We start from the raw sequence: 24,571 nt of genomic DNA, 5'->3' as shown, positions 1-24,571 counted from the left end.
TTTTATTTTATGAAAGAATAAAAATTTAATTAAGTTTATTATTTTATATTTGCTGTGTGGAACATTGCCCTCTAGTGGACATACAAGTTAAGTCGGAACTCGTTAAGCCAGTTATACAATACATAACATAAAATTATACCCACCTGAAATATTGTTGGGTGAAATTGAGCAAACCAATGACAAATTATAGGTGTTCAACTTTGAACTTGTTTCTGCAAAGTTTCACTGGTATAGTTCAGCAAGTGCAAAGGTTGCACAGTGAGTCATTCTACAAGATTGACTTCGCATAAGTGCAGTCGGCGCAGGAAACGACCCATGTAGCCCATTTAAACAGTCTGCTGGGCGTTCCATAGATGTGATGCTTTCAAACGAGCGTGCACACCTTCTTCGGGTTGTTCATGAGAAACGTATTACTTGACTATTCTTAAAGCATAGGACGAACAGCCTGGTTCTGGAAATAAAATAAATCACTGCAGAATTCGCAGCGTGCTCGGGATATTTTTTTCTTTGTTCACTTTCTGGAGGGGAAACTTGCAACGTTGAAAACAATGTTTCCAAGAGTCAGATTGCAGCTGCCGAATCTTTCATTTTCTCGGGCAGAAAGGGTCTGCAAACCTCTGAGACAGCCAGGTTCACTCGTTCAAAGAAGTTGGTGAGTTGCATTTAGACATAAACTAGGTAAATGGTGTGTAGTATAAATTATTTAGTCATCAGAAGAGAAACAATTGTTCATATTAAATGCACCGTAGAGCAGCCAATGTTGCAGCACATCGGCTCTATGTGATGGTATTCGATAGCAGTCTGGATATGTTACGAGACATTATCCACTAGTTTTGTTCGAATATTTTAATCTTTCCCAGTTGTGATAAGGAACTTCATAAACTTCAGATGAATTGCTGCTTATGCATCATCACAACTGGGGGGGGGGGGCGCGCCTCTGCTCAACTCGGTGATTGGAATGCACATCTGATACCGAAAGGATATCTGCTTCTGTATGTTGCCGAAGGAGTTTCGTAACAATGGCACTTGTAACTTGCTGTAGTAGCACGTGACGGAATAATTCTCCTCTTTTGACCCCAGCGGCGTAGCACCAAATTCTGGGCCCTATATACAAGAAGTCCTGATGGGCCCAGGCCTGCTGTTGCAATATTAGCCTACCTACACTTTATTTATCCTTTACCTTAATAACCATGGCCTCATCATGTGAAAGTGTAGCCTATTGTCTGCTCTTGCTTTGGGTTGTCTCCGTTCGTTTTCGCAACGATAACGGAGGTAGTTACGAATGGGGTTTCATCTTGTGTGTTTAAACGTTTATTGTGCTCACCTTTCTTAGAAAATAAGTTAGTCAAAACCTGACTTCCTCAGTTTTGTATTCTCTCCCTGTCTTTCTTCTCCATCCAGATAAAAAAAAGTCTCACAGTAAGCCAGGTGCGATTCGCGGTGAAATCAGTTGTGTGGACTGAGCCATTTTGCACTTATTGAAAGGGGTGCTCACAGAGTAGTCACAGCAGTCTTTACTTTTAACAATAATATACAAACTTATTAAACTAATACTCTAAGCTTGCATTTAGATCAATATTCATCATGACATTTAGTTATGTTATTAAACTATTTGAACAACAATCAAAAAACACTTTAAAAAAAAAAACAATTCACATTACCCATGGGCCCCCCTCTGCCTTGGGCCCCCCCAGCCTGTCCGAAGTCCGTCGGCCCTGCCTGACCCCACTCCCACCCTTCTGCAGGCACAATACACTAATCGTGATGTCTGTTGCATCTGGTCTAGATAGATAATATATAGACGATTATATGTTATCACCTTTTGTAAAGAGAACCAGAATGCAGATGTAGGTTACACGGTTAAAAACGACTACAAGAAAACTCATAGGTCAACTGAGTTTAAAGAAATGTTGACTTTTTACTCAGTTTGCCTCTGCCTACTTTTAAATATGCATAGGCCGCACTCCAGTGCAATGGTTCTGCTGTGCTGCCTGACCACTGGTAGGGGGAGATCTGGCGCTGGGCGAGGAGTCATCCACCTGCTGATATTCCCTTTGTATACGCCTTTCTGCCCCACCCCAGTGGCATCTGCGTGGAAAGCCGACCCAGTGTCCCCACCCTCACCACCAGCTACGCCCACGGCACCTCCAGCCGGTCCCTGCGCCACAGTACCATCGCTGAGGCCCTGCTGCAGTCGGTGGAGCGTTGCCCGGACCGCGAGGCCCTGACCTTCCTGGAGGAGGGGGTCCGGAAGACCTTCGCCGAGTTCCTGCAGGATGTGAGACTGTCCTCTCACCCCCTCATCCTCACCCCAACCCTCTGCACGACTCCAATCAATTAAATCACATAGATAACAGACTAGATGAGTCCAAGAGTAACAGTAATAATCTCGTCTATTCCATGTGGCAGTGGAGTGAGACACCTGGTCAATGTGTTACAATTTGTGTTCGTGTCCTTGGATCGGATCCAAGTTTGAGGCAGAGCGTCTAACAGTGTCTAAATACTGTATGTGTGTTCTTCATGGGGATAAGTATAGGTAACGTTACACCGGTTTGTAACCTGTATGTGTGTATAATGAGGATTAGTAGAGATAACATTACCAGTTTGTAACCACCTTAGCCTTTATGTGTGTTCTTGGGGGGGGGGGGGGGTAGTATAGATGGTGTTATACTGGTTTGTAACCACCATAGCCTGTAGTCACATTTAAAAAATAACTCTTATTCTTTTCTTTGTTTTACTACTTTTTACGGATACTTTACATATTTTTGGCCTTCATGGGCAGGAGAGTGAAGACAGACAGGAAAGAGGGTTGAGAGAGAGGGCGTGAGATGTGGGTAATGGCCACAGGCAGGAATTGAACCAGCGTTGCGTATGAGCGAGAAAGACGTGGCGGTCTGGGGGGGCTACAGGCCACTCCACATAGCTCCACTTCTAAACTAGGGGAAAGGTCATCTGGCAAAAACACTGCCGCTGAAAGTTCCAGCTTTTGCTGACAGAACCTTTCTAGATTTATTAATGGTTTTATTGTAACTATAACAATTACCTTTTAATTGTTGGGACAGGGATTTGAGGTATTTAGCATAGTGAACTTATTGATGACCTTTAGTTTTTGTATCTGTGTATCTTCTCAGCACACATGGAATCAACTTGCTGAGGTCTTCCAAACCACATGAATGGCAGTTACACAACCACATGATCTCCATTCACTTTCTGTGTAAATTTGCCTACAGTCCATTACGTGATGATAATGTATAGTGTTTACTTTAGATTATAGTGCTCACCCAGTTATGCTTTAACTAACCTTTACATTTTGAGAGGTTATTGATTTAACTGCACATGAATGGCTCACAAAGCTTTGGAAAAGTGTGAAAGGCATGAATTCCAGGCATTTTCCGTTGAGAACTCTCCGCTTTAATCGGTTACCCCATGCTGACAGCTAATTTCTGGTAAAAGACCAATGATTGCAAGAGGCTTTGGTTTTTTTGTCAGTGATCACTGACAGTGTTCTTGTCAGTGATCGGGGTCAGAGTGACCTCAACAGGTGACTGTAGGTTTAAAAGACAAAACCCAGGGAACAGTTTACAGTCAATCTCTGAGTCGGATCAGGTTGTAGGTTCATCATTGTTGAAAGGAACCAGTGTGGCTTCTCATTGAGAGAAACCTGCTCAGGTATTATGGGAATCCATCATGTTTAAGATCTAGATAGGAAAACAATTTTGTGGTGTGTGTGTGTGTGTGTGTGTGTGTGTGTGTGTGTGTGTGTGTGTGTGTGTGTGTGTGTGTGTGTGTGTGTGTGTGTGTGTGTGTGTGTGTGTGTGTGTGTGTGTGTGTGTGTGTGTGTGAGAAACTTGACACTTGGCTATTCCCCACTTAAAATGTAATCATTCGTAAAAAATCATCAAAATCATGAGTAATTAGGGTCTCAGGGCAGATTCACACTGAATCAGGCTTTGCTGCAGTTTACTGCAAAGTGGTGTGACAATGTGGGAGGGTCTCTTCATGGCCCATGTTGTGAACTTAAACCAGTTATCCAAGGCATGTTTGTGTAGCTGTGAACAACACAGTGGAGATCAGTCTCATCTTCACGGTTGATCGTGAACAGCGGAATGCTACACGGAATGTTACACAATAAAACAAGGTTGTTCTTCCCGGGCACGTCTTCCGGTCTGATCGCCGGCTTATGTGATGACTGTGTGTGTGTGTGTGTTTAACACATGGCATGCGTTCTGTACCAGGTGGACCAGACCGCTGCAGGCCTCCTGGCCCTGGGACTGCAGAGGGGGGATCGCTTGGGCATGTGGGGGCCCAACATCTACGAGTGGCTCCTGTATCAGTTTGCCACAGCCAAGGCCGGCATAATACTGGTGAGCACTGAGCACACAGTCTCATAACAGGGAGAACGTAGCTGCGTATGAACCACATTCTCATCACAAATCCCCAGAAACGCACAATTTGATTTAAACCATGTCTAGATTTGGCAGAAATATTTATTATTGTTGTTCTCGCTCTCCAGGTGTCAGTGAATCCGGCCTATCAGCTTTCCGAGGTGGAATTTACGTTGCGAAAGGTCAGCCCTCATTTTGGAGTGTCTATAACAAGTGTCTCTAAATACAAATAAAAAAGTGGAGTGTACATGAACCATTGTCGTGCTCTGCTTCTCTCTGGGTAGGTGGAATGCAATGCCGTGGTCTGTCCAACAGCATTTAAGACTCAGAAATATGTTGAAATGCTGAGGAAGATCTGCCCAGAGATCGACTCCTGCACCCCAGGAGACATAAAGAGCGCTAAGTAGGGAGCCAGACTCTAAGATTGTCCTTTTTTTTTTTTTTTTTTTTAACTTTTTAACTAACTTTTTAAACTATAAACTAAAAAATACCAAAACAATATTGACAAATATGTCACATTCCACACCTATTTTGGACGTGCGTTCTGTTTCCTCGGCCAACCCTGTTCATGCTTTCTCTATTGCTAAGTACATGACAAGCTACATGACCTCTCTATCCCCATGGTGATGGAGCTAGTACCAGCACACCCTGCTGAACATGCAACCCCCCTCCGTCTCCAGGCTCCCTCACCTGAGGTCAGTGATCGTCACGGACAGCCGGAACCCTGGGATGTTCCACGTGGACGACGTGAGGCAGGCGGCCGGCAGCGAGCACACCCGGCTGCTCCAGGACCTGCAGAAGAAGCTCTGCTTCGACGACCCAATCAACATCCAGTTCACCTCGGTAACCACGGCGCCCCCCCCCCCCCCCCCCCCCCCAGGCGTTAGCGCGGGCCATCTTTTATGTGTAGCCGTTTGTTTCACAGCAGTCATATTAGTAAAGTATCATACAAAACAAACGTACAAACTATAACAAGGATAAAACACAACAGTGTGTGTAAAGTAAAGTGAATATCAATTGATAGCAGAGGGGAACCGTCAGGGCCGTCTAGGCGACAAAGATATTTTTTCATTATTTTACAATCAATAAACTAAAGAAAAATATTTTTAAAGAAATAAACCCTTCAAAAAGCCTCTTCGTCAGCCAATCAGAATGCTGCTGACTCTGCAGTTGTTGGGAAGGAAAATGCTATGCAGCTCTGTGATTGGTGGGCCTGCTATAATTTCACAGAGGTCGAGTAATAGTAATTCAATGAGACTCATTTCAAATGACAGTAAAATTGACCAATCATATCTTTGCTCTAAATGGGTTTGATTTGTCTGCTGTCATGCGTTTTGCACCTTGGGCCGTTGTCTATATGCCTGTATATTCTTCTTTCTATATATTTCTTAATCTTAAGATGCAGCCACCATCTTCTCTCAGAAGTGCTCGTCTCAGTCTAAGACCCTGAGCATGCGCGGCAGCGTGTAAACACAGAATCTAAACTTGTAGATATGTTCATTTGTGGGCACTATTGGAGAAAGCTACCTAGCCAGGGCAGTTCCTTCAAGCTTACTTGTGTTGGACAAAACAAAAAAACAGCTATGGGAGCAGCTAAACACTCGTTTGGAATAAAATGGATGTCAATGGCTGCCAACTGCCTGAGCGTGTGCACACCATAAGAGGTGGGGAGTTGAACTAAGATCATGACTCATTTACATCTGGACATAAACAATGTCACCAATTGACCTGGGGTATTAGAAAACCGGCCCAATTAATGAATTGTCACAACCGGTCTTCACATCACACTTCTGATCACATGTTTTGACAAATACTGTATATGTCATAATATACAATGTATATAGTGTAGTAATATATAACTAGGTCACTGATCTACTTCAAGATCTCCATTTTACATAAACCCTTTTTTGTTGTCAATGTCCTGCTTGTGGTATTTCCTGTCAACCGTAAAATATATTATCCACACTCAAGAGTGTTAACTTAATGTCTGAACTGTCTGGAGAGTGGTGGGATTGGATTTGTGTTGAAACCTAATGTGTGTGTCCAGGGTACCACTGGGATGCCCAAGGGAGCCACCTTGTCCCACCACAACATCATCAACAACGTCTGCATCTTTGGTGTTCGCATGGGATACACCTGGAAGGTGAGTTAATCTTAATAATGATATTACATCATAATGATATTGATTATTGAAATTGGGGCAGGATAGGTTAGACTCGCAGCATTAAGTTACTGTTTTCGAATCCCAAGGGGCAACCCTTACCTGCGGTCAGTGGCTTTGGATAAAGCATGAATAACTAAAGGGTCCCTCTGCTTTGTGGTCCTAGCCAAACATTCGGATATGTCTGCCCGTGCCCATGTACCACTGCTTCGGCTCCGTGGGGGGGGGGATGTCTATGGCGGTGCACGCCACCTCCCTGGTCTTCCCCACTGCTGGCTACAATGGACAGGCTAACCTGGCTGCCGCTGATAGTGAAAAGTAGGTTATAATCATTATTATCAGCGTGGATGGACATGGGAGGAGTTTGGAGAGACTCTGTAGGAGGAGTTAGGAGAGACTCTGTGAGGAGGAGTTTGGAGAGATTGTGGGAGGAGTTAGAGACTCAGTGTGGGGAGCTTGGAGGGACTGGGAGGAGTTTGGAGGGACTGGGAGGAGTTTGGAGAGACTGGGAGGAGTTTGGAGAGACTGTGGGAGGAGCTTGGAGAGACTGAGAGGAGCTTGGAGAGACTGTGGGAGGAGTTTGGAGAGACTGGGAGGTGTTGGAGAGACTGAAGAGTTTGGAGAGACTGTGGGAGGAGTTTGGAGAGACTGTGGGAGGAGTTTGGAGAGACTGGGAGGAGTTTGGATATACTGGGAGGAGCTTGGAGAGACTCCATGTGATTCTATCTCTAGTAAACTGTAAATAAGGTTCCAAATCCTTACAATGTAAAAAAAAACACTTAAATCTCCTTCTGAAAGCTTCATCCATTCACACAGTTGAGTTTTCTTTGGTATAATATCTACCAGGAAACAAGGCATAGCTCCACTCCCTTTGCAGTTTCTAATTTCTGGCCCAGGCTCTATTCCTTCTCCCCCCAAAAGTCCTGCTATAACACATACTAGGAGTGCTGGATCAGTGATTAGCCTCAAAGAGGAACCATTCTGCAAGGGGAAAGAGGGGAACCACCCAAAGTATTCTTAGCAAAGGTAGTGAAACTCTCCCACTGGCGATATTGTCAGAACACTTTGAGGGTCTTCTCCACCCAGAGGAACTCCCTATGCAGGGCAGCATTCTCAGCACAGCATTCATTATGGATCGATTGCTCACCACCGTCATGTTAACATATGTTTATATGATGGCGTTTTCCTTCTCCCCTATAGGTGCACCTTCCTCTACGGCACGCCCACCATGTATGTGGACATGCTCTCCCACTACACGCCCGCCAAGTATGACTTGTCCTCGGTAGAGGGAGGTGAGGTAAAGGTTACAATTACAAATCGTAGATTTATCCGTGTCTTGTATTTGTATCATAATGGGGCCCCACACATTCCAGACTATCACAAATGAGGACCATAGGATAAAAAGCATGAATATTACAATATAATACTAATGCTGGCCCTAGCACAGGGCACAATGTTGTCAGATGAAACCGTTTGGTAGGGAGGGACAATACGCTTCACCGTGCACTGATGCTTATTGAAGCAATCAAAAAAGACTATCAAAGGATACGTTTTCCTTGTAGAACACATGGAGGGGAGGGGCTGTTTTGTCCTCTGTAGGATGTTTCCTTATTGTAAATTAATAATCTTTCATAGCTTGTTGTACTGTTTTTTTTAGCATATCTTAATTTTCTAACAAGACCGTGAATCAGAACAATAAATGTAGGCTGATTTAAAAGTATTGATTTTCATATGAGAGATGATCCACTCAATGCTGCTTATACTTTTCCTGTGTTGTGTTGCAGGCATCATGGCTGGGGCCCCTTGTCCACCTGAAGTTGTGAGGGAAGTCATTTCAAAGATGGGCATCAAACAGATTACAGTGAGTCAAATAGCCCAGTTAATTCAGCAGCTGTGTCAAATGATTTTCATTATTATTATTTTTTTGTATTAATGGATCCATGGCGAACCATTAAATACTCAAGTTCGTCTTGCTCATGTAATACACAGTTATCATCCAACCTAGAGATAGGCTCCTCATATCCCAACACTGACCTCATGTTAACACGCTACACCTTCTAGTAGTATGGTTCGCCTCAAGAGAAAACGCTCACTGTACCGTTAGCCTACACTGAGGCAGTGTATCTTAGGGTGATCCACTATAAATAGCAGGAGTGTGTTAGTTGGCCGGTGGGGAATGCAGAGTGGCCACTATGGTGGCCAGAGTAGGGGTCAGGGGTCACGGGGTGTGATGGGATCAAGCTGGGCTCCCATTGGAGGAAACCAGGGCAAACAAACATGGCTGCCTGACTGAATGTTGGCAGTTGGAAGTTTCACAAATTCCTCGTCATGAAAGTTGTTTTTGCTGTATGTGCATGTTTCTAGTAAAGAACCATCTTAGATCCTCACTCCAATGCTCCTGATCCTTGTTAAAACAATGATCAAAGTGTTATTGAACCACGTCACTCATCATTTCAGCTGGGCTATGGTACGACGGAGAACAGCCCTGTGACCTTCTGTGGGGACCCCCTCGACAACGAGGAGAGAAAGGCGGAGACGGTGGGATACATCATGGACCACGTAGAGGTATGACCACCATAGTGGGGCAGGGTCTCCAGCATTAAAGGTGCCATGACATGCCACCAGGTGTGGTGTGATTAGCCGTTACAAGCCGTTTTGGAAATCAGCCCCTTAAGAAATCACAGGTGTGCGTGTCCACCTAGATGTGTGACGGGTAGATGAGCAACGTTTGCTACAGTCCACTGGGTAGGCTGGTAGACTGATCTATCCAGCACACATCTAGGTGGACACGCCCACTTTCTGCCCCTTATGATGTCATAAGGGGCAGATTTCCAAAACGGCTTGTAACGGCTAATCACACCACACCTGGTGGCATGTCATGGGACCTTTAAAACACATTGACATGCACCATAGAGGGGGAGGGTCTCTAGTTCTAGCTCTGGTTCTGGGCGTGGATCACAGAAGTATCTTAAGAATAAAAGTCTATGGAACTGCGGTTTTTATCTTAAGATTGGACTTAAGTTGCATATATATCAGCACATATATGTTGATTATTTAGTTTTGGTTGCATATGTGTAGGTTTGAGATTTTGATGTGTGTGATATTGCCCTGTTTTCTATCATCATTTTTAAGTTTTGTAACTTTCGGCCAACTATTATTGAATAAGGAAATGGGATCTTATTTGCGTTAAATTCAGATTAACAAATTAATTTCAATTTAGATGAATATATAATAAAAAACAACAAGTCAATACAGATAGGAAATGCAAGTTACCAGTTTAATAAAAACACTTGGCTAACTCTCATCTGGTGCAGGCGAAGGTGGTGAACCCGTCCACTGGGGTGATCGTTCCGCTGGGGGAGACCGGAGAGTTAATGATCCGAGGTCACTGCGTGATGCTGGGCTACTGGGACGACGAGGAGAAAACCAAGGAGTGCATCACTCCGGAGGGCTGGTACAAGACCGGGTGAGTGCCGACAGGTGGTCCGTCTCGGCCCTGCGCGCATGTTTTGTTTTGTAGTGTGAATCATTTCAGGTTAAACATGAGACCGAACAAAACCTTTGCTTTCAAGCCACAAAATGTAAAAGTAAAGTGTGTGTGTGTGTGTGTGTGTGTGTGTGTGTGTGTGTGTGTGTGTGTGTGTGTGTGTGTGTGTGTGTGTGTGTGTGTGTGTGTGTGTGTGTCATGTGCAGGGATATTGCCAGCTTGGACGCTTACAGCTACTGCCGTATTGAGGGCAGAATCAAGGACATGATCATACGTGGCGGAGAGAACATCTATCCAGCAGAGATCGAACAGTTCCTCCACACGCATCCCAAAGTCATGGACGTCCAGGTAGTGTTTTTCAACCGGCCAGTCAGGTCCAGGGAGCTCCCACTGGGTAGACTGCTTACAGGGCGGCAGTGGATCAGGAGGTAGAGCGGGTTGACTGGCAACCAGATGGTTGCTAGTTCGATCCCCGGCTCCTCCTAGCGTCCCTGAGCAAGACACCTATGTGTGTGAATGGGTGAATGAAAGGCAATAATTGTAAAGCGCTTCAAGTGGCTACTGGTTAGAAAAGCACTAGCAAAAGGAGAAAGGGCCTTTTATCTCTGTTCACAGCTGAGAGAGTGAAGGGTTGTTCATATGTATTCTCCAACTATGTCCCAGGTGGTTGGTATTAAGGATGAGCGGATGGGAGAGGAGGTCTGCGCCTGCATCATGCTCAACGTAGGGCAGGAATGCACCGCAGAAGAAATCACAGAGTTCTGCAAGGGCCAGGTGAGAGAGTGGGTTTAGAATTGAAACATCTGGTTCAGATGGTCCAACATCATCTGCCCTCCTGAAGTCATTACTTAAATGTTGTCATTTTCCTTATCTGGTGCCGTCAGATCGCCCATTTCAAGATCCCACGATACGTGATCTTTGTAGACAGCTACCCGCTCACCGTGAGTGGAAAGGTAAGTTCCTTCAGGACCATCTACATTCACATTAGACGCAGCACTGTTCTGATTTTCCCCTTAGGTACAGATTGCACAATAAATGCAGTGAAGTATAGCTCCCTGGTTGGTGTTCCTATGTAAATTGATTTCAACGTGGAGTTAGACGTTCTGGCAGTTCATATGCAACACATTAGATCATGCACTCTACCATTTAACACTTAACTCTTGCCTACATAACTGTCCAGATGATTAATGCGACGCCTTCTCAAAAAGGCTGTCCGAAAAATCTACATAATTCAAACAATAAAAAAAATAAACATAGACTCAAATAAACATAGAGTAACACTATACTCATATAAACAAATAATCACTATAACCATACACCATGCTCACTTTATTTATATACTCACTATATTCATACATTTACATTTACCAGGCTTTTATCCATAGCGACTTACAAAAGATCAGACACATTCACACACCAGCTCGTCGGGAGCTGATAGGGTTTGGATAGCCTGGGGAAACCCCGACTTTCAGCTAGGAGGAGCCAGGGATCAAAATAGCAACATTCCGGTTTCAGATTTACCTGCAGATATATACTCAAACATATGCAGACTATAATTATATATTCACTATGCTCATATAATCATATGCTCAGTATACTCAAATACTCATCATACTTAATACATACTTAAATTCTGATAAGAAGCCTAAATCAGGAGTAGGAAGGACTTATCTTGTATCTTGCTGAAGGTTTACTAATTGCATCATCATAAATTCAGCTCTGTGATAATATCGTATCACTTTGCCGTCCCTCATGTTAAGTAGGCCAGATGTCAAGAACTAATAGGTTATTAAATATATCAAGATATAGCCGTTTCTAGGCTTGGCAGGGCATGCCTTGTTAATGATAACATTATTTGGATAGGAATCCTGTTTGTTTTCCCAAAAACCGCCATAAACGCCTTCACCTTTTAATTCACACCATTTACTCTTTTTCAGGTACAGAAGTTCAAACTAAGCGAGCAGGTGAAGAAGTTGCTCAGACTTTGAGGACATCAAACAGGATTCTTATCAGCTGGTTGGAATGTCCGAACAGCTTCTTCCTGTTCTGTTACCAGAGGAGTTCTCTAGGGAGAGAGTTCAGGAACCACCCATTGCATCAGGACATTTGTAATGCAATGTTTTAACCGTCCAAAATAATGATGAAGCCACCCAATGACGAATTAATGAATGATGATGATAGACAGGAAGTGCGAACCAAAGTTTTAAACATCATACCACCTCGAATATGAATACTTATGTTTGGACTACATTAAACATTCTTCATGACTATTTAAAATGTATATTATAAATATGTTACCTTGTATTTTACATCATTAAATTGACAATCCTTGAGTGTACTCAAAAACAATGATGTTGAAATATTATTTTTTACCCTGACATTTAATTTTACTGGAATACATGTATAGAAGAACGGAGATAAACACAGCTTTTAAGACCACACATTTTAAAATGAAGACGTTTAGTAAACAAATGGAAACAGAAAATCGTGTTGCAGAGAAGGCGGCTTTGTCGCCATCGTGTGGCAAATAATCGCATTGAATGCTCCAGTCTTACCCCATTACAACATCCCAAAGTAACAACTGATTAAGTATTCACTCGTTTATTTAATGTTTGACACAACAAAAGAAAATGCAATCTTTATGCAATTCTTTAAATACCAAAACATGTACACTGTTTTAATAAGCAACAAAACCAAAACTAGTTTCCTCTCGCAGAGAGACGATTCACTCTCCCATAAATAGGAAGAAAACAGCCCGGCTGCAGGGACACAGCACCCCAGGGACACAGCACCCCAGGGGAACAGCACCCCAGGGGAACAGCACCCCAGGGACACAGCACCTCAGGGCTACATCACCTCAGAGATACAGCACCCAAGGCATACAGCACCGGGGCTCAAGGGCTTGAGTCCGCGGGCAGCGGGATCCCCAGCACCGTCTGTGGCCCGCCCGGCATCGACTGCTGCGCCCGGCCCACCTGCGGCTCCGTGCAGCAGTCCTGCAGGAACACGCAGGCCAGGTTACGCAGACGAGGGCTCTCCGACAGGGAGAAGCGCAGCATGCACTGGACCACGGCCAGCTCCGTGACCTGGGGCCGCGACGCCGCCGTGGTCAGGTTCATGAGGGTCGTGATGGCGGAGAGGACGATTTCCTCCCTGCGGCTGGACAGACAGGCCGTGACCAATGGGATCCCTCCGCTGTCCAGGATGAGGTCCCGGCACTCGCGGTCCATGCTGAGGTTGCACAAGCCACCTTGGAGCGCCACACGGGTGAAATACAGAGCAGCTGTTGGGTGAATACTTCAAATGAAACCGTTTAATATCAGAGGTTGAGGAGGTACGCTATTGGCATACATTAGATAGAATGTACTTTATTCATTCCAGATGGGTAATAAGGGAATACACATATATGTATGCTAGGGATTCAGTATTGTGAGTGCTTGCTTGTCTCTCACCCATTCCAAACTCCACAAAGTTCTCGTTATCTTCGGTGAGCATGTCCAAAAAGAGATCAGTCACTTGAAGCATCCTCAAATCTTCCATGTTTTTCGGGTCATATGAAAAGTTGGCCAGGTTTGCCAAGACTTGCTCCTTCGCCTCTATAAGTAAAATATATAACATATTAAAATGTGAAAGGTTGAGCACGTAATGGCATGTAGTTATACACGGAGTAGCTTAGACATTTTTTTTTACATATTTAATTAAGAGGAAATAATCAGATTGTTATATACTATTTTATCTACAAAACCAAGTAGCACACACCATCATTATCAGTGTCTTGAAATTCAGTAACCAGCGTTTGCAAATAGTCAAACCGATCAGACCGGTCAGAGGAGCGCTTCCTGGACATTTTTATAAACGATGTTCATTATCAGATAGAGCACTTCTTAGGACTCAAGGTATTAGCAAATAAAACCACTCATTTGTAAACAAATAACAACGTCCTGTATCGTGCGGAAGCAGCGTGACGCAATGGTCCGTCACTGAAACCTGTTGGCTGAACCTTGACACGAACAAGGTTCCGCGCTACAATACTATGGAAACCATGGATAACCTCAAGCAATATGTTGGCTCTAAATATACTCGACCACTCTTTTGACATAATACTATTTATAGAAAATATTAGCTCACATAATTTTACCTCAAACCTTTTATAATAAAAGGGGAACGGAAGTCGTGGTTGATCCTTATGCGAGAGAGGTCAATGTGTGGGGGGCGTGTGTGTGTTGTGTAACTTTGCCACTGTGTGTATGGTTAATTTGAACGTAATTGAAAGGCTATATTATAGTATTTTGCAGTGCATTTTACTATGAAACCACCACAGTTGTCCGCTGGGAAACGTCTCGCTAAACCGATCTTGTTTGGGACGCTAATCATAGGATTGACCACTGTCTTCTACAACAGGTATGGGTTTAGCTCATTTACTGGGTCGCATGGATAATGTAATGAATAATTAATTGCTTTAATGACAGCTATCCAGGTGCACATAGTTATGTACATTGTTCTGGTTAGCGTAGGGATAGGTTTAACTGATAGGGTTTGTTTTAAACGTCTGGTTTTAAGGTTTTAGGGTCAGGGTTTGCTTCTAGTGTCAGGGTAGGTTAAGGTTTAAGGTTAAGTTTGTTCTAGGGTTGGTTCCCAGGAGACGGGTCCCAGTATGGGGCCCAATGTGCCAGGGTGGGTCCCCATGGCCCACAGGGTCTAGGCTCCCAAAAGCCCAGAAGGACCTCAGGCAGGGAGCGGCACCAGGCCAGGGGACCCAGGACATCTGGGGACTGAAGTTAAACAAAAGGAAGGTCTCTCTTTTGTGCCATATATTTTATGCTGTGTAGCTAATAGTCATTTATTATTGGTATCCTCCCTCAGCAATATGTTCTTCGGGGACGTGGAAGAGCTCAGGGCCAAGGAGCGAGCACGCAATGATGCCAAGCTGCAGGAGGTCCTGGAAAGGAGACAGAAGCAGATGGAGTACCTGATGGAGAAAAAAGGAGGAGGTTGAGTCAAAGTACCCATGTCTGTTGGAGACATTCCTAGAACTCTAAACATCGAATCAAATGCTTTTCAAAATGGACAAACTGGGTGGTGGATGGATGATGACCATACCGAAGTGAGATCAATGTTGCCCATGAATTGTACGTAAATATATATCCACTTGAGGCCAATGTTCACTCCATCATTTTGTAAAGGGAGCAAACAATGTATTAGAGATTCAAGCTTTGCATGCATGGGATTGAGTCTCTTAACAGTCCAGTCATGCAAGAGAATATTGCTGTAAAACAAATTAATTTTTAATTAATTTAATTAATAATTAAAAGTTTATTTAATTTCTTTTTTATTCTTCTTGTTTTTCCCCTCATTATGTAAGAATTGAATTATTTCAGTCATTTCAGTAATAAAACAACAATTTCAATGAATTTAAGGATTTGATAAAACATTATTAAATGTACATTGGACACAAAAAACTGCTGGGAATATCACCGGATGGAAAGAGTGTTAATATTTCATAGGAGGCCTATGAAAGTAGTACTCTCCTTAACACCATTTGGATCTCAAAACAGTATTCTAGCTTAACAACGTTTGTATGAAGGAGTCAGGCTGTAAAGTGGTTCCAAAAAGACCATGTTTTTGTTTAACTTGTGAAAGTCTGAATGAAGGGGAATCCTTCTATGGGAGCTGTTTGTCAACTTTTCCGGCTCAAAAAAGTACTTAACTTGTTCAAGATTTAGCTTGAGCGTTGCTTCATTTCAGATTTAGCAAATAAACACCCCTCCAAAATGCACTGCAAATTCTCTTGTCGCTTTTTTTAAGTAAGAGTTTACAAAGGGCATGGTACGTCGGTACCACATATCCTTCTGGGGCCAGACATTATTCAGTCACATTTATGTGTATTCTCAAAGGATGTAGATAGTATACACTTCAAAAATGGGATACAGAAACGCAGTGTATCATATTCTGTCGTATCAAGCCTTTAATAGGCATCTTCAAATTAATAGTGATGAAATTATTACTTCCGGTCGTGATAATAGTGTAATAGTGTATGACTGGAGCAGGTATACAAAGAATGTTTGGTGTTTTAAATAACCACACGAGGGCGACACTGAGGCCTTTCTCAGCAAGGAATCTACCACAGGAATTTCTGTTATTGGCAACAATCAGTCTGCTTTATAGATTTATATAAAAGCACATCCAAATAAATGTACTAAATGATCTACAGTTCACACCTAGTCTAAGATAAATAACTAAACGACACAAATATCCTGAACAATGGAAAATTATTTTGGTGTAACTGGCAACTGGTTTGCTAACTGGGAGCATTCCTCTCCCTTTGATTATTTAATATTTCAGTGGTTTCTCAAGTGCAAGACATTCAAAACTGACGGGAACAATTATTTAGTGCTGTATGAGAAAAATGTTGGAATCACATCTCAATCCAAAATAGAAACCCAAGGAATCCAAAGTGTGGAGGCCGGAGCAGTGAGCCAGGAGCCCTTGTTTATTTTGATCCAGGCCCCTAAGAGCTATTCCTGGTCTTAAACTCCAGGTCTAGACGACATGCGATCCTGCTGCCCAGCGCCAGGTATGTAGACGTTGCATGTACCCTGGTCTGTGTGTGTGTGTGTGTCGGTCTGAATGGAATTTAAAGGCAAAAAAAGTATATCTGCCTCTCACATTGATGAAAAAATGAGACATTATTCCAGTGAAAATAAAGCCTTATGCAAGGGGTGAATTTTTTTAGTTTTACTTGTATTGATAACATAATATTTGGAATTTGGTAGATGTGAGGCTGGTATGTTTCATAGAAAACAACATTTGAGGCAGACTTCCCAGCTAATGAGGTATGGAGTTATATGATTATATCATAAGCCTTACAATAATGAGGTAAGAGTAAATACTTTACAGTACTGAAGTATGTTTGTGCTACACAACGGGTAACCATGTGTACAACCCTGATAATGTTATATGAAAGTGAATTTGTGCCTTTATAATAGTTTGGTTTGCAACACCTGTGTCTCATCACAATCGACCCTGGATTCTTCAGAATTTCTCTATTTATTGTTGTAACCATTGTTTTGTGTGATGGTTCAAACATTTGCTGTACTGATGACTGAAGTCCCGATACAATGTCTTGGGCGTCTCCTGGAATCTCTCTCCGTCTAGACCTGGTGACAGAACAGGAAGAAGAGGGAAAATACGGGTTAACTTCTTACATTCCAAGTAGAAATCATTTCCATTTTGTTTCCTCAAATTCTGAGCAATCTCTGCAGCTACTCACTTAGTTTGATCTTCTGAATCTTAATGAGTTGAGAGGAAAAAGTGTAGATTCTGTGAATTCAAACAGGTGCAACATTTTCTTTCCAATAGCGAGACCATTCTCCATGTCCTCTGATTTAAATCCAACTGAAATAAATATATGATGAGTACATTGACCTAATTGGTCAAAGTATGTAACTATTAGTTGATATTTTTACACATTATACACACTAAAATACACAGTTAGAATAAGGGCCATATGACACACATCCACCACCTCTCAAAATGATTCATATGCAACAAATTCCTAAATAATAATAATATTAAAAAGTTCCAGTATCTTTGGCTGTCGCAGGCCTGTAATCATATTATTCAGCCCAAATGAAATGATTGGCTGAACTACCTGTCCATCTACCTATCTACCCGGCTACCTGCACTCACATGCCTATGCACTCATAACGCCTGACAGGTGTCTTCCACGAGTCTAGGCAGAACTATTACTGTCAAATGTTGAGTGGCTTTGGAGGTAGGCTTGAAGGAAGGACTAGGGATCTAGTTTACTCTAAATTGCCCACCTTAGCTTTAAGAAAGTAAATGCAGATATTAACATAAACAAGAAATATCAAAACGTGTGTCACAAAATGTAATACCCATTGATTGAATTACAACCATACATACGATAAATGCTGTGTACGTTTCAGTGGGTTATGGTGCTGCTCCACACAAGGCACAATATGCAGGTGTAGAGCACATACTGATGCATGCACTGTTCTGTTTAAGGCCCGTCTGTTTTACTTTTTCCTGCGGGACGGAGAAGGAGATGCAGAAGGGAAGCAGACGCTGTGAATGTCTACCTGGACTTTTCTTTATCGAAGATGTGACATTCCCAATTAAATGCTACATTTCTTGAGCAAACTCTAGATTCCAGTTTTCCTGGGTGGAGAGACGGGCCCCTCAAGAAATCCATCCATCTGGGTGGCCATGGCAGTCGGGGGCCAGAGCCAAGGGGTAGAAGCGAGAGAGGGCGCAGAAGCATGTCCTCATCACCTCCTCCATCTATCCACCTAAAGCCCCTCGGCGTTTGGTTCTGGAGGGGCTAGGCTGTATAACCCAGCATTCCTTGCAGCGACACACCTTGAGCATAACCTTGAACATAACTCTGTGGCTCCTACCTTTTTCCATCCTGAACTACTGGAAACTCAATAGCCCCAATCGCCTCGACGCGTCCCAGGGTGCACCACAGAGACCCTTTATGTAAGAGCTCCACTCCTTACATAAAGAGCCGAAAAAAATAAGCATAGAATTAAACATTGGCATCTAAGAACCTTCACTTCTCTGCGAGACGGGGAAGAAAAAGGAGAAAGAGAGAACCTTTCCAATTGTTATGACTTGAAACACCTTGCCAAACATCTGGAAGATATTAAAGGTTATAAAACACAGGAGTGTCTCTGTTTCCTGACACCAGACTGGCAAACAATAGCGATGCCCGACCCAGCATCTACATGTACCAGACCTAATCTCCTTGACAGACAAGGGGGCACACACCTCTGATTTGTATAATACTAATGCATGTATAACATATGCCAGGATAATGTCACTATTCATATGGTTCTGTACATTGTTAATATATATGTATTATATTGCATTCTACAGTATTATTTATACCTATGATTATCAATTATGTTTATTATATTTAATAAGGTATGTTTTATGTCAGGTAACAAGTCATAGAAAACATCACCCCCACCTGTTTATTACAGATTTGAATCCTGATAAGACCCCTAACTTCCTTTTATTTTCGATGTCAAAACCCTGTAAGAGTCCTCCTCAGGTTTCTTTGCCTCCCTTCGAATAAATGTTATAAATAGTGCTGTGTTCTGTCGACTTGCCGCCCTCGTCTCCAAACGTCTCGCTGCGCCGCTCTGCTTCTCTCAAAGTCACACACCCTTCCCTCCACTTTCTCACATACCCACCAGTTCACCTTTTGCCTCTACCCTTCTCTCTCTCTCTCACACCCTCTCCCTCTACACCGGCCTCGGCTTTTCCTTTTAAAACAGAGTCTTTTCACAGCAGGTTGTCGTCTGAGCTCAGACCGCCCGTCCGCTCCGAAAGGTAAAGGGCAACGGACGACATTGCAGCCTGGTGGCGTTTCTGCGATCGCCAGGTAAGAGGCATGTGTTCGGTGTCCTCCCTACTGCTACTGGGGAGCTGTCTCCTGGTGCTGGCGCCCACGGGCCAGGCAGCCCCGGCGACATGCCCCAGTCAGTGCCACTGCCACGGGGACCTCCAGCACGTCATCTGCGACAACGTGGGCCTGAAGAAGATCCCCCGGGTGTCGGAGGCCACCAAGCTGCTCAACATGCAGAGGAACCCCCTGGGCAGCCTGCCCACGGGCTCCTTCAGCGAGAGCAAGGGCCTGGTGTCGCTGCACCTGCAGCACTGTCAGATCCGCGAGGTGGCCGGCCAGGCCTTCAAGGGGCTCAAGAAGCTTGTCTACCTCTACCTCTCCAACAACGACATCGCCAGCATCAAGCCTGGCGCCTTCGAAGACCTGGCGGAGCTCACCTACCTCTACCTGGACGGCAACCGCATCGGGGACCTGCCCAAGGGGGTGTTCGCGCCCATGATCAACCTGTTCATCCTGCAGCTCAACGACAACCGGCTCCAGGAGATCCGGCCGGGGACCTTCACGGGAGCCAAGGACCTGCGGTGGCTGCACATGAGCGGCAACCAGCTGAGCGCCCTGCAGCCGGGCTCTCTGGACGACGTGGAGAACCTGGCCATACTGCACCTGGACCGGAACAGGCTGACCTCCTACCCCACCGCCGCCATGAGCAAGCTGAGGGTGGTGGAGGAGCTCACGCTGGGCAGGAACCCCATGAGGAACATCCCGGACCTCGCCTTCCAGAGCTTCGGACGCTACATGGAGAGGCTCCACCTGGATAACATGGGTCTGCTGAAGGTAGGCTGTTGAGACGAGATGGAGACCAGGACACGTTATATCAGAGATATTGTGTTAGGATAGGGATTTGCACCAGGGACCAACCTTGACATATTGTGAGGTACAGACCCTTTTAATAAATGTATTGTCATGGTGTACAAAAAACACAATGTGTGGAAATCAGTCGCAACAGAAAATATATGTTTTATGTATTTCAAATATTCGGAAGGGAAGAAATTGTCACTGGTGTAAAATTTGAAGTGATCAGTAAAGCACAGAAAATCATTTAATTATCCAAAAATCGGTATCTCATTTGAGAGCGACCATTTGTGTGACTTGGGCAAACATCTCCTTTTCCTTTCCCACAGACATATTTACTAAATATGCAAATGTGCCACATGTGACCACAACCTTTAGCCTCTCCCAGGCTACGGTGTGCTGTTAGCAGCCCGTGCAGTTAACCCCAGGGCACGTTGCATAAGCATGGTATATGTAATGGTAGAATGATGGAACCATGCCAGAAGGCTAAATACATAATTGTGAGCATCGTTCCAGCATTAACGACAGAACAGTATGCGTATGTATTTGCCCATTGATGGGTATCCATCAGTGGCGTCCGACTGGTCATTTTAATCAATGTGTGTCTCAGGACATTCCACAATCTTAAAGTTGTTACAGCTCTCGCGTTCACAAGTCTCTGTATTTCTCGCAGATCAGATTTGATTCGGTAAAGGTCAAAATAAAGAGCTCTCTTAAAGAAAGAGTACCGGGCAGGCATTCCATACCTCCAGAGATGATTCTCAGATATGATACAGATGTGAGCGGGCTGTGATTGCACAGCAAACAGCGAACTCTCCGGCTGTTTATTCAGCACCAACATTTCTACAGTGAACAGCGTACAGTAAACGCTCTGTGTCTCGGTCGCCGTGCCATTCATGTCTCATTTCAGAGCATATTTGAGGTTGATCCGATACTTGCACGAACCTTTTGCCACACTATTGAGACATCCGAGACGGGGGTGGAAAATGTGAAATAACAAACTCTCTGGGAGCTTGGTGACTGTGTGAGAACCAGGTGGTAACAGTAGGGGATGTGGGTGCGGTTGGTCAGTGGGGGGCTGGTGGTGTGGAGCAAATACAGCCAGATGGATTAAGCCACTTTCCAGGCCAAATGTGGGTATTACTAGGTTGTTTTTATTTGCTGGACTCTGGCCAAGCATGTCCCAGGCTATTTATTGCACAAGGTGTTATTTTCAGCTCTGTGTGTGCTCTCCTATCGCCTCGGAGGGACTTGTAAACAGGTCAGCAGAGGTTAGCAGACAGGTAAATAGAGTGCAGAGGGAGGGGGGGGGGGGGGGGGGGTGTTCCACGTCCCACGATGAAGCCAGTATTTTTAGCCCGGCATTGCCCTCTGTGAATGGACAATTGGGCCCTTTGCAAGCCTTTCCTGGCAGAGGAGTGGACCAGAGAGGGAGGAGAGAGAGGGAGAGAGAGAGAGAGAGTGCAGGAGAAAGAGAAAAACAACCTGCCTATGTTGGAAGTCATCCATCTTCCACTACTTTAATACCCAGGCTCCACCTCTCCCCAATTTCCTCCTCCAGCCTCCACCTCTCCTCCAATGCTCTCCATCAGCTTACCCAGCCTCCACCTCTCCTCTAATGTTCTCCTCCAGCCTCCACCTCTCCTCTAATGTTCTCCTTCGGCTTACCCTGTCTCCACCTCTCCTCGTATTGTCTCCAGCCACTGAAGTGGAAATTTCCAAAGCACACGTTGACAGCCGCTCTACTGCTGGGAGACTTGAAGACGACGATAAATCAAAGGCCCGGTCAGAGCACACCTTCCCCTGCCTCTTTAGGAACATCAAAGCTGACAGGATGGAGGATGTTTAGGAGGTGATGGTCTCTGAAGCCAAATGGCCCGAGCTTAAGTAGCTCTCCATGCTGCATACTTCTGTGTATAGCTCTCCTACTCCTCTCCTAGTTCTGGGCCTTGGTACACACACAGGCTTCACATTAGGTGGAAATTCAAGAGCTTTGGTTTGCTTGGATGTATATCCGACGTTGTCTGCGAATGTGGCAGAATGTGACCGTGAACCTGTTGCCCATTTTTCACAGCTACACAGATAAATGATGAACTACAAGCGATAGGGTTTACATCCCTGACGCATGAAAGTGAAGATGCACATACTCAGGTCCAATACGTTTCTGTTTGGTGTCCTCAGTTCTCAGACGGTGCGTTCACTGGCGTGACGGCGGTCAAGTCTCTGCACCTGGAGGGAAACAAGCTGAGGTCCTTGCCCAGGAGCCTGGAGTTCAGCACCCTCACCAACCTCACCCTGGCTCAGAACCCCTGGACCTGCTCCTGCACCCTGGCCCCGCTCCGACGGTACCGGGAACACGGCAAACACGTACCGTACATGGGCCATACACACACCGTACACATACCATACACTAGACACACTACATGTACCATACACACTAGACACGTACCATACATGGGCCATACACACACCGTACACATACCATGCACTAGACACGTACCGTAAATAGGCCATACACACACACACCGTACACCATACCATGCATAGGCTATACACGTTCCCGTACATAGACTATACATGTATCATACACAGACTACACACGTACCATGAATGTATTATAGTTGTAGGGGGTAGCACAGTGGTTTGGTTGTTTGAATCCAGTGTTCATAGCCTATTCATACTTGAGCAAGATGCTTCATCGCTCCCTGCTCATCAATGACATGCACCTACAATTTGCTGAACATTGCTTCATAAATATATAAATATAATACCAAAATCAAATAAAAGAACAACAAATCTGAATTCAAAACATCTGTTCATTTGACCATTACCATCATTTGTAAAATCCAATCCCCTTTTATTCTTTTGTTTTCCTGTTAATCACATGTGACCTTGATAGCGCTAGTCACCAACCGGTTCATGGTCTTCTCCTCCCTGCTGTGGACAGGTGGATGGATTCCAGTCGCATCCGCCCAGACGCACTGTGTGCTTCACCCGCGCTGCAGAAAGGCAAGCAGGTCAGAGACAGCAGCGCCTTCAGCAGCTGCAAAGTCAAGACCAAGAAGGCCAAGAAGGACACAGAGCCCCCATTGAACAGGTGACACAGTCACTCCACTCACTCCCCAGTCACTACACTCACTCCACAGTCACTCCACAGTCACTCCACTCACTCCCCAGTCACTACACTCACTCCACAGTCACTCCACAGTCACCCCGCAGTCACTCCACTCACTCCCCAGTCACTCCACAGTCACTCCACAGTCACCCCGCAGTCACTCCACTCACTCCCCAGTCACTACACTCTCTCCACTCACTCACAGTCACTCCGCAGTCACACCAGTCACTCCACAGTCTCTCTGCAGTCACTTCGCTCACTCCACAGTCACTCCGCTCACTCCACAGTCACTCACCATATTGGAGACCAAAGTAATGACAGGAATAACAAAATGTGTTCTGACATTTAGGGAGGTGATCCACACTGAACATGGCATAACATGGCTTCAAACATAATATTGTTCATAACATAGCATTGGTTGTAGAGGTCAGTCCCATTTAAAATCCCAGCTGTTTTTACTGGGAGGCTGGTGTTTTGGAGCGGCTTATAGCTGGAATCACAAGGAATGGAAGGTTTGGACATAACCTCTTGATGTTTCTTCCAAATTTCCAGAGAACTCTCTGTTCTCGGTCCCCGTCTGAAGCGTTTCCCTTCCAGGTCTGCGGTCCAGCTAGTGGTGTGTCCGGCCAGAGTCTCTGGCCAGGGGAAACACTCGCTTGACTCAGCCTCTCTTTCTTGTGTCCTTCTGCAGGCTACGTTGAGGGGGGGGTCAGGTGTCCCGCGACGCTCGAAAGAACGCTACGCTACATGTGCTGCAAGACCCACACACACACACACACACACACACATGCGCGCACACACACACACACACACACACACAAACACAAACATACACTCTCACACAGACACACACACACACACACACACACACACACACAAACACACACTCTCACAGACACACACACAAACACACACTCTCACAGACACACACACACACACACACACACACACACACTCACATGCGCCCACGCATGTTCATGCTCGCACACACATGAACGTACACTCACACACCCGAAACAAACTAAAAATACTTGCTTTTTCAATAAAAACATGTTTTATAAATAAGCGGCGATCAGTCAAAGAGTTTCTTCAGTTGTGAGGTGTTCGAAACAACGTGATTCCTATGAGAGTGAGGTTAATGCAAAAGTATGCGATACATGTGTGCCACACCGAATTCTTACGAGATTCAATAAAA

General features: G+C 44.7%; 3 protein-coding genes across 3 annotated transcripts; 2 read left to right on the top strand and 1 right to left on the bottom strand.

The window, feature by feature from the left end:
* The first annotated feature begins 326 nt into the window (after positions 1 to 326).
* Positions 327 to 12,368, top strand: acsf2 (acyl-CoA synthetase family member 2). The gene is made up of 16 exons (XM_084485232.1): positions 327 to 652; positions 2,083 to 2,278; positions 4,236 to 4,364; positions 4,514 to 4,567; positions 4,670 to 4,788; positions 5,066 to 5,228; positions 6,433 to 6,528; positions 6,713 to 6,864; positions 7,747 to 7,838; positions 8,331 to 8,407; positions 9,004 to 9,111; positions 9,861 to 10,012; positions 10,240 to 10,381; positions 10,697 to 10,807; positions 10,918 to 10,986; positions 11,971 to 12,368. The coding sequence occupies exons 1-16, from the start codon at positions 549 to 551 to the stop codon at positions 12,019 to 12,021; spliced, it is 1,815 nt and encodes a 604-aa protein (XP_084341358.1). The 5' UTR covers positions 327 to 548; the 3' UTR covers positions 12,022 to 12,368.
* A 61-nt stretch (positions 12,369 to 12,429) lies between these two features.
* armc7 (armadillo repeat containing 7) lies at positions 12,430 to 13,940 on the bottom strand. The gene is made up of 3 exons (XM_084485474.1): positions 13,793 to 13,940; positions 13,486 to 13,629; positions 12,430 to 13,283 (listed from the first exon to the last, which is right to left on the bottom strand). The coding sequence occupies exons 1-3, from the start codon at positions 13,878 to 13,880 to the stop codon at positions 12,928 to 12,930; spliced, it is 588 nt and encodes a 195-aa protein (XP_084341600.1). The 5' UTR covers positions 13,881 to 13,940; the 3' UTR covers positions 12,430 to 12,927.
* A 5,499-nt stretch (positions 13,941 to 19,439) lies between these two features.
* Positions 19,440 to 24,373, top strand: chad (chondroadherin). The gene is made up of 4 exons (XM_084486058.1): positions 19,440 to 20,243; positions 22,443 to 22,606; positions 23,209 to 23,358; positions 24,068 to 24,373. The coding sequence occupies exons 1-4, from the start codon at positions 19,455 to 19,457 to the stop codon at positions 24,075 to 24,077; spliced, it is 1,113 nt and encodes a 370-aa protein (XP_084342184.1). The 5' UTR covers positions 19,440 to 19,454; the 3' UTR covers positions 24,078 to 24,373.
* The last annotated feature ends 198 nt before the right edge of the window (positions 24,374 to 24,571 follow it).

Source organism: Micromesistius poutassou, assembly GCF_964030765.1.
Source record: "Micromesistius poutassou genome assembly, chromosome: 21".
Lineage (NCBI taxonomy): Eukaryota > Metazoa > Chordata > Actinopteri > Gadiformes > Gadidae > Micromesistius > Micromesistius poutassou.
This window is presented reverse-complemented; position numbering and strand designations above follow the sequence as displayed.

Excerpts from the sequence above, each read along its gene's own strand:
- acsf2 (XM_084485232.1), top strand. The coding sequence starts at position 549 with ATGTTTCCAAGAGTCAGATTGCAGCTGCCGAATCTTTCATTTTCTCGG. Across the intron at positions 653-2,082 it reads TCACTCGTTCAAAGAAGTTG|TGGCATCTGCGTGGAAAGCC; the intron begins GTGAGTTGCATT and ends GCCCCACCCCAG. Across the intron at positions 9,112-9,860 it reads ACATCATGGACCACGTAGAG|GCGAAGGTGGTGAACCCGTC; the intron begins GTATGACCACCA and ends CATCTGGTGCAG.
- chad (XM_084486058.1), top strand. The coding sequence starts at position 19,455 with ATGTGTTCGGTGTCCTCCCTACTGCTACTGGGGAGCTGTCTCCTGGTG. Across the intron at positions 20,244-22,442 it reads ATAACATGGGTCTGCTGAAG|TTCTCAGACGGTGCGTTCAC; the intron begins GTAGGCTGTTGA and ends TGGTGTCCTCAG. Across the intron at positions 22,607-23,208 it reads ACCCTGGCCCCGCTCCGACG|GTGGATGGATTCCAGTCGCA; the intron begins GTACCGGGAACA and ends TGCTGTGGACAG.
- armc7 (XM_084485474.1), bottom strand. The coding sequence starts at position 13,880 with ATGTCCAGGAAGCGCTCCTCTGACCGGTCTGATCGGTTTGACTATTTG. Across the intron at positions 13,630-13,792 it reads TCAAGACACTGATAATGATG|AGGCGAAGGAGCAAGTCTTG; the intron begins GTGTGTGCTACT and ends TTTTACTTATAG. Across the intron at positions 13,284-13,485 it reads CTTTGTGGAGTTTGGAATGG|GTGGCTTGTGCAACCTCAGC; the intron begins GTGAGAGACAAG and ends TGGCGCTCCAAG.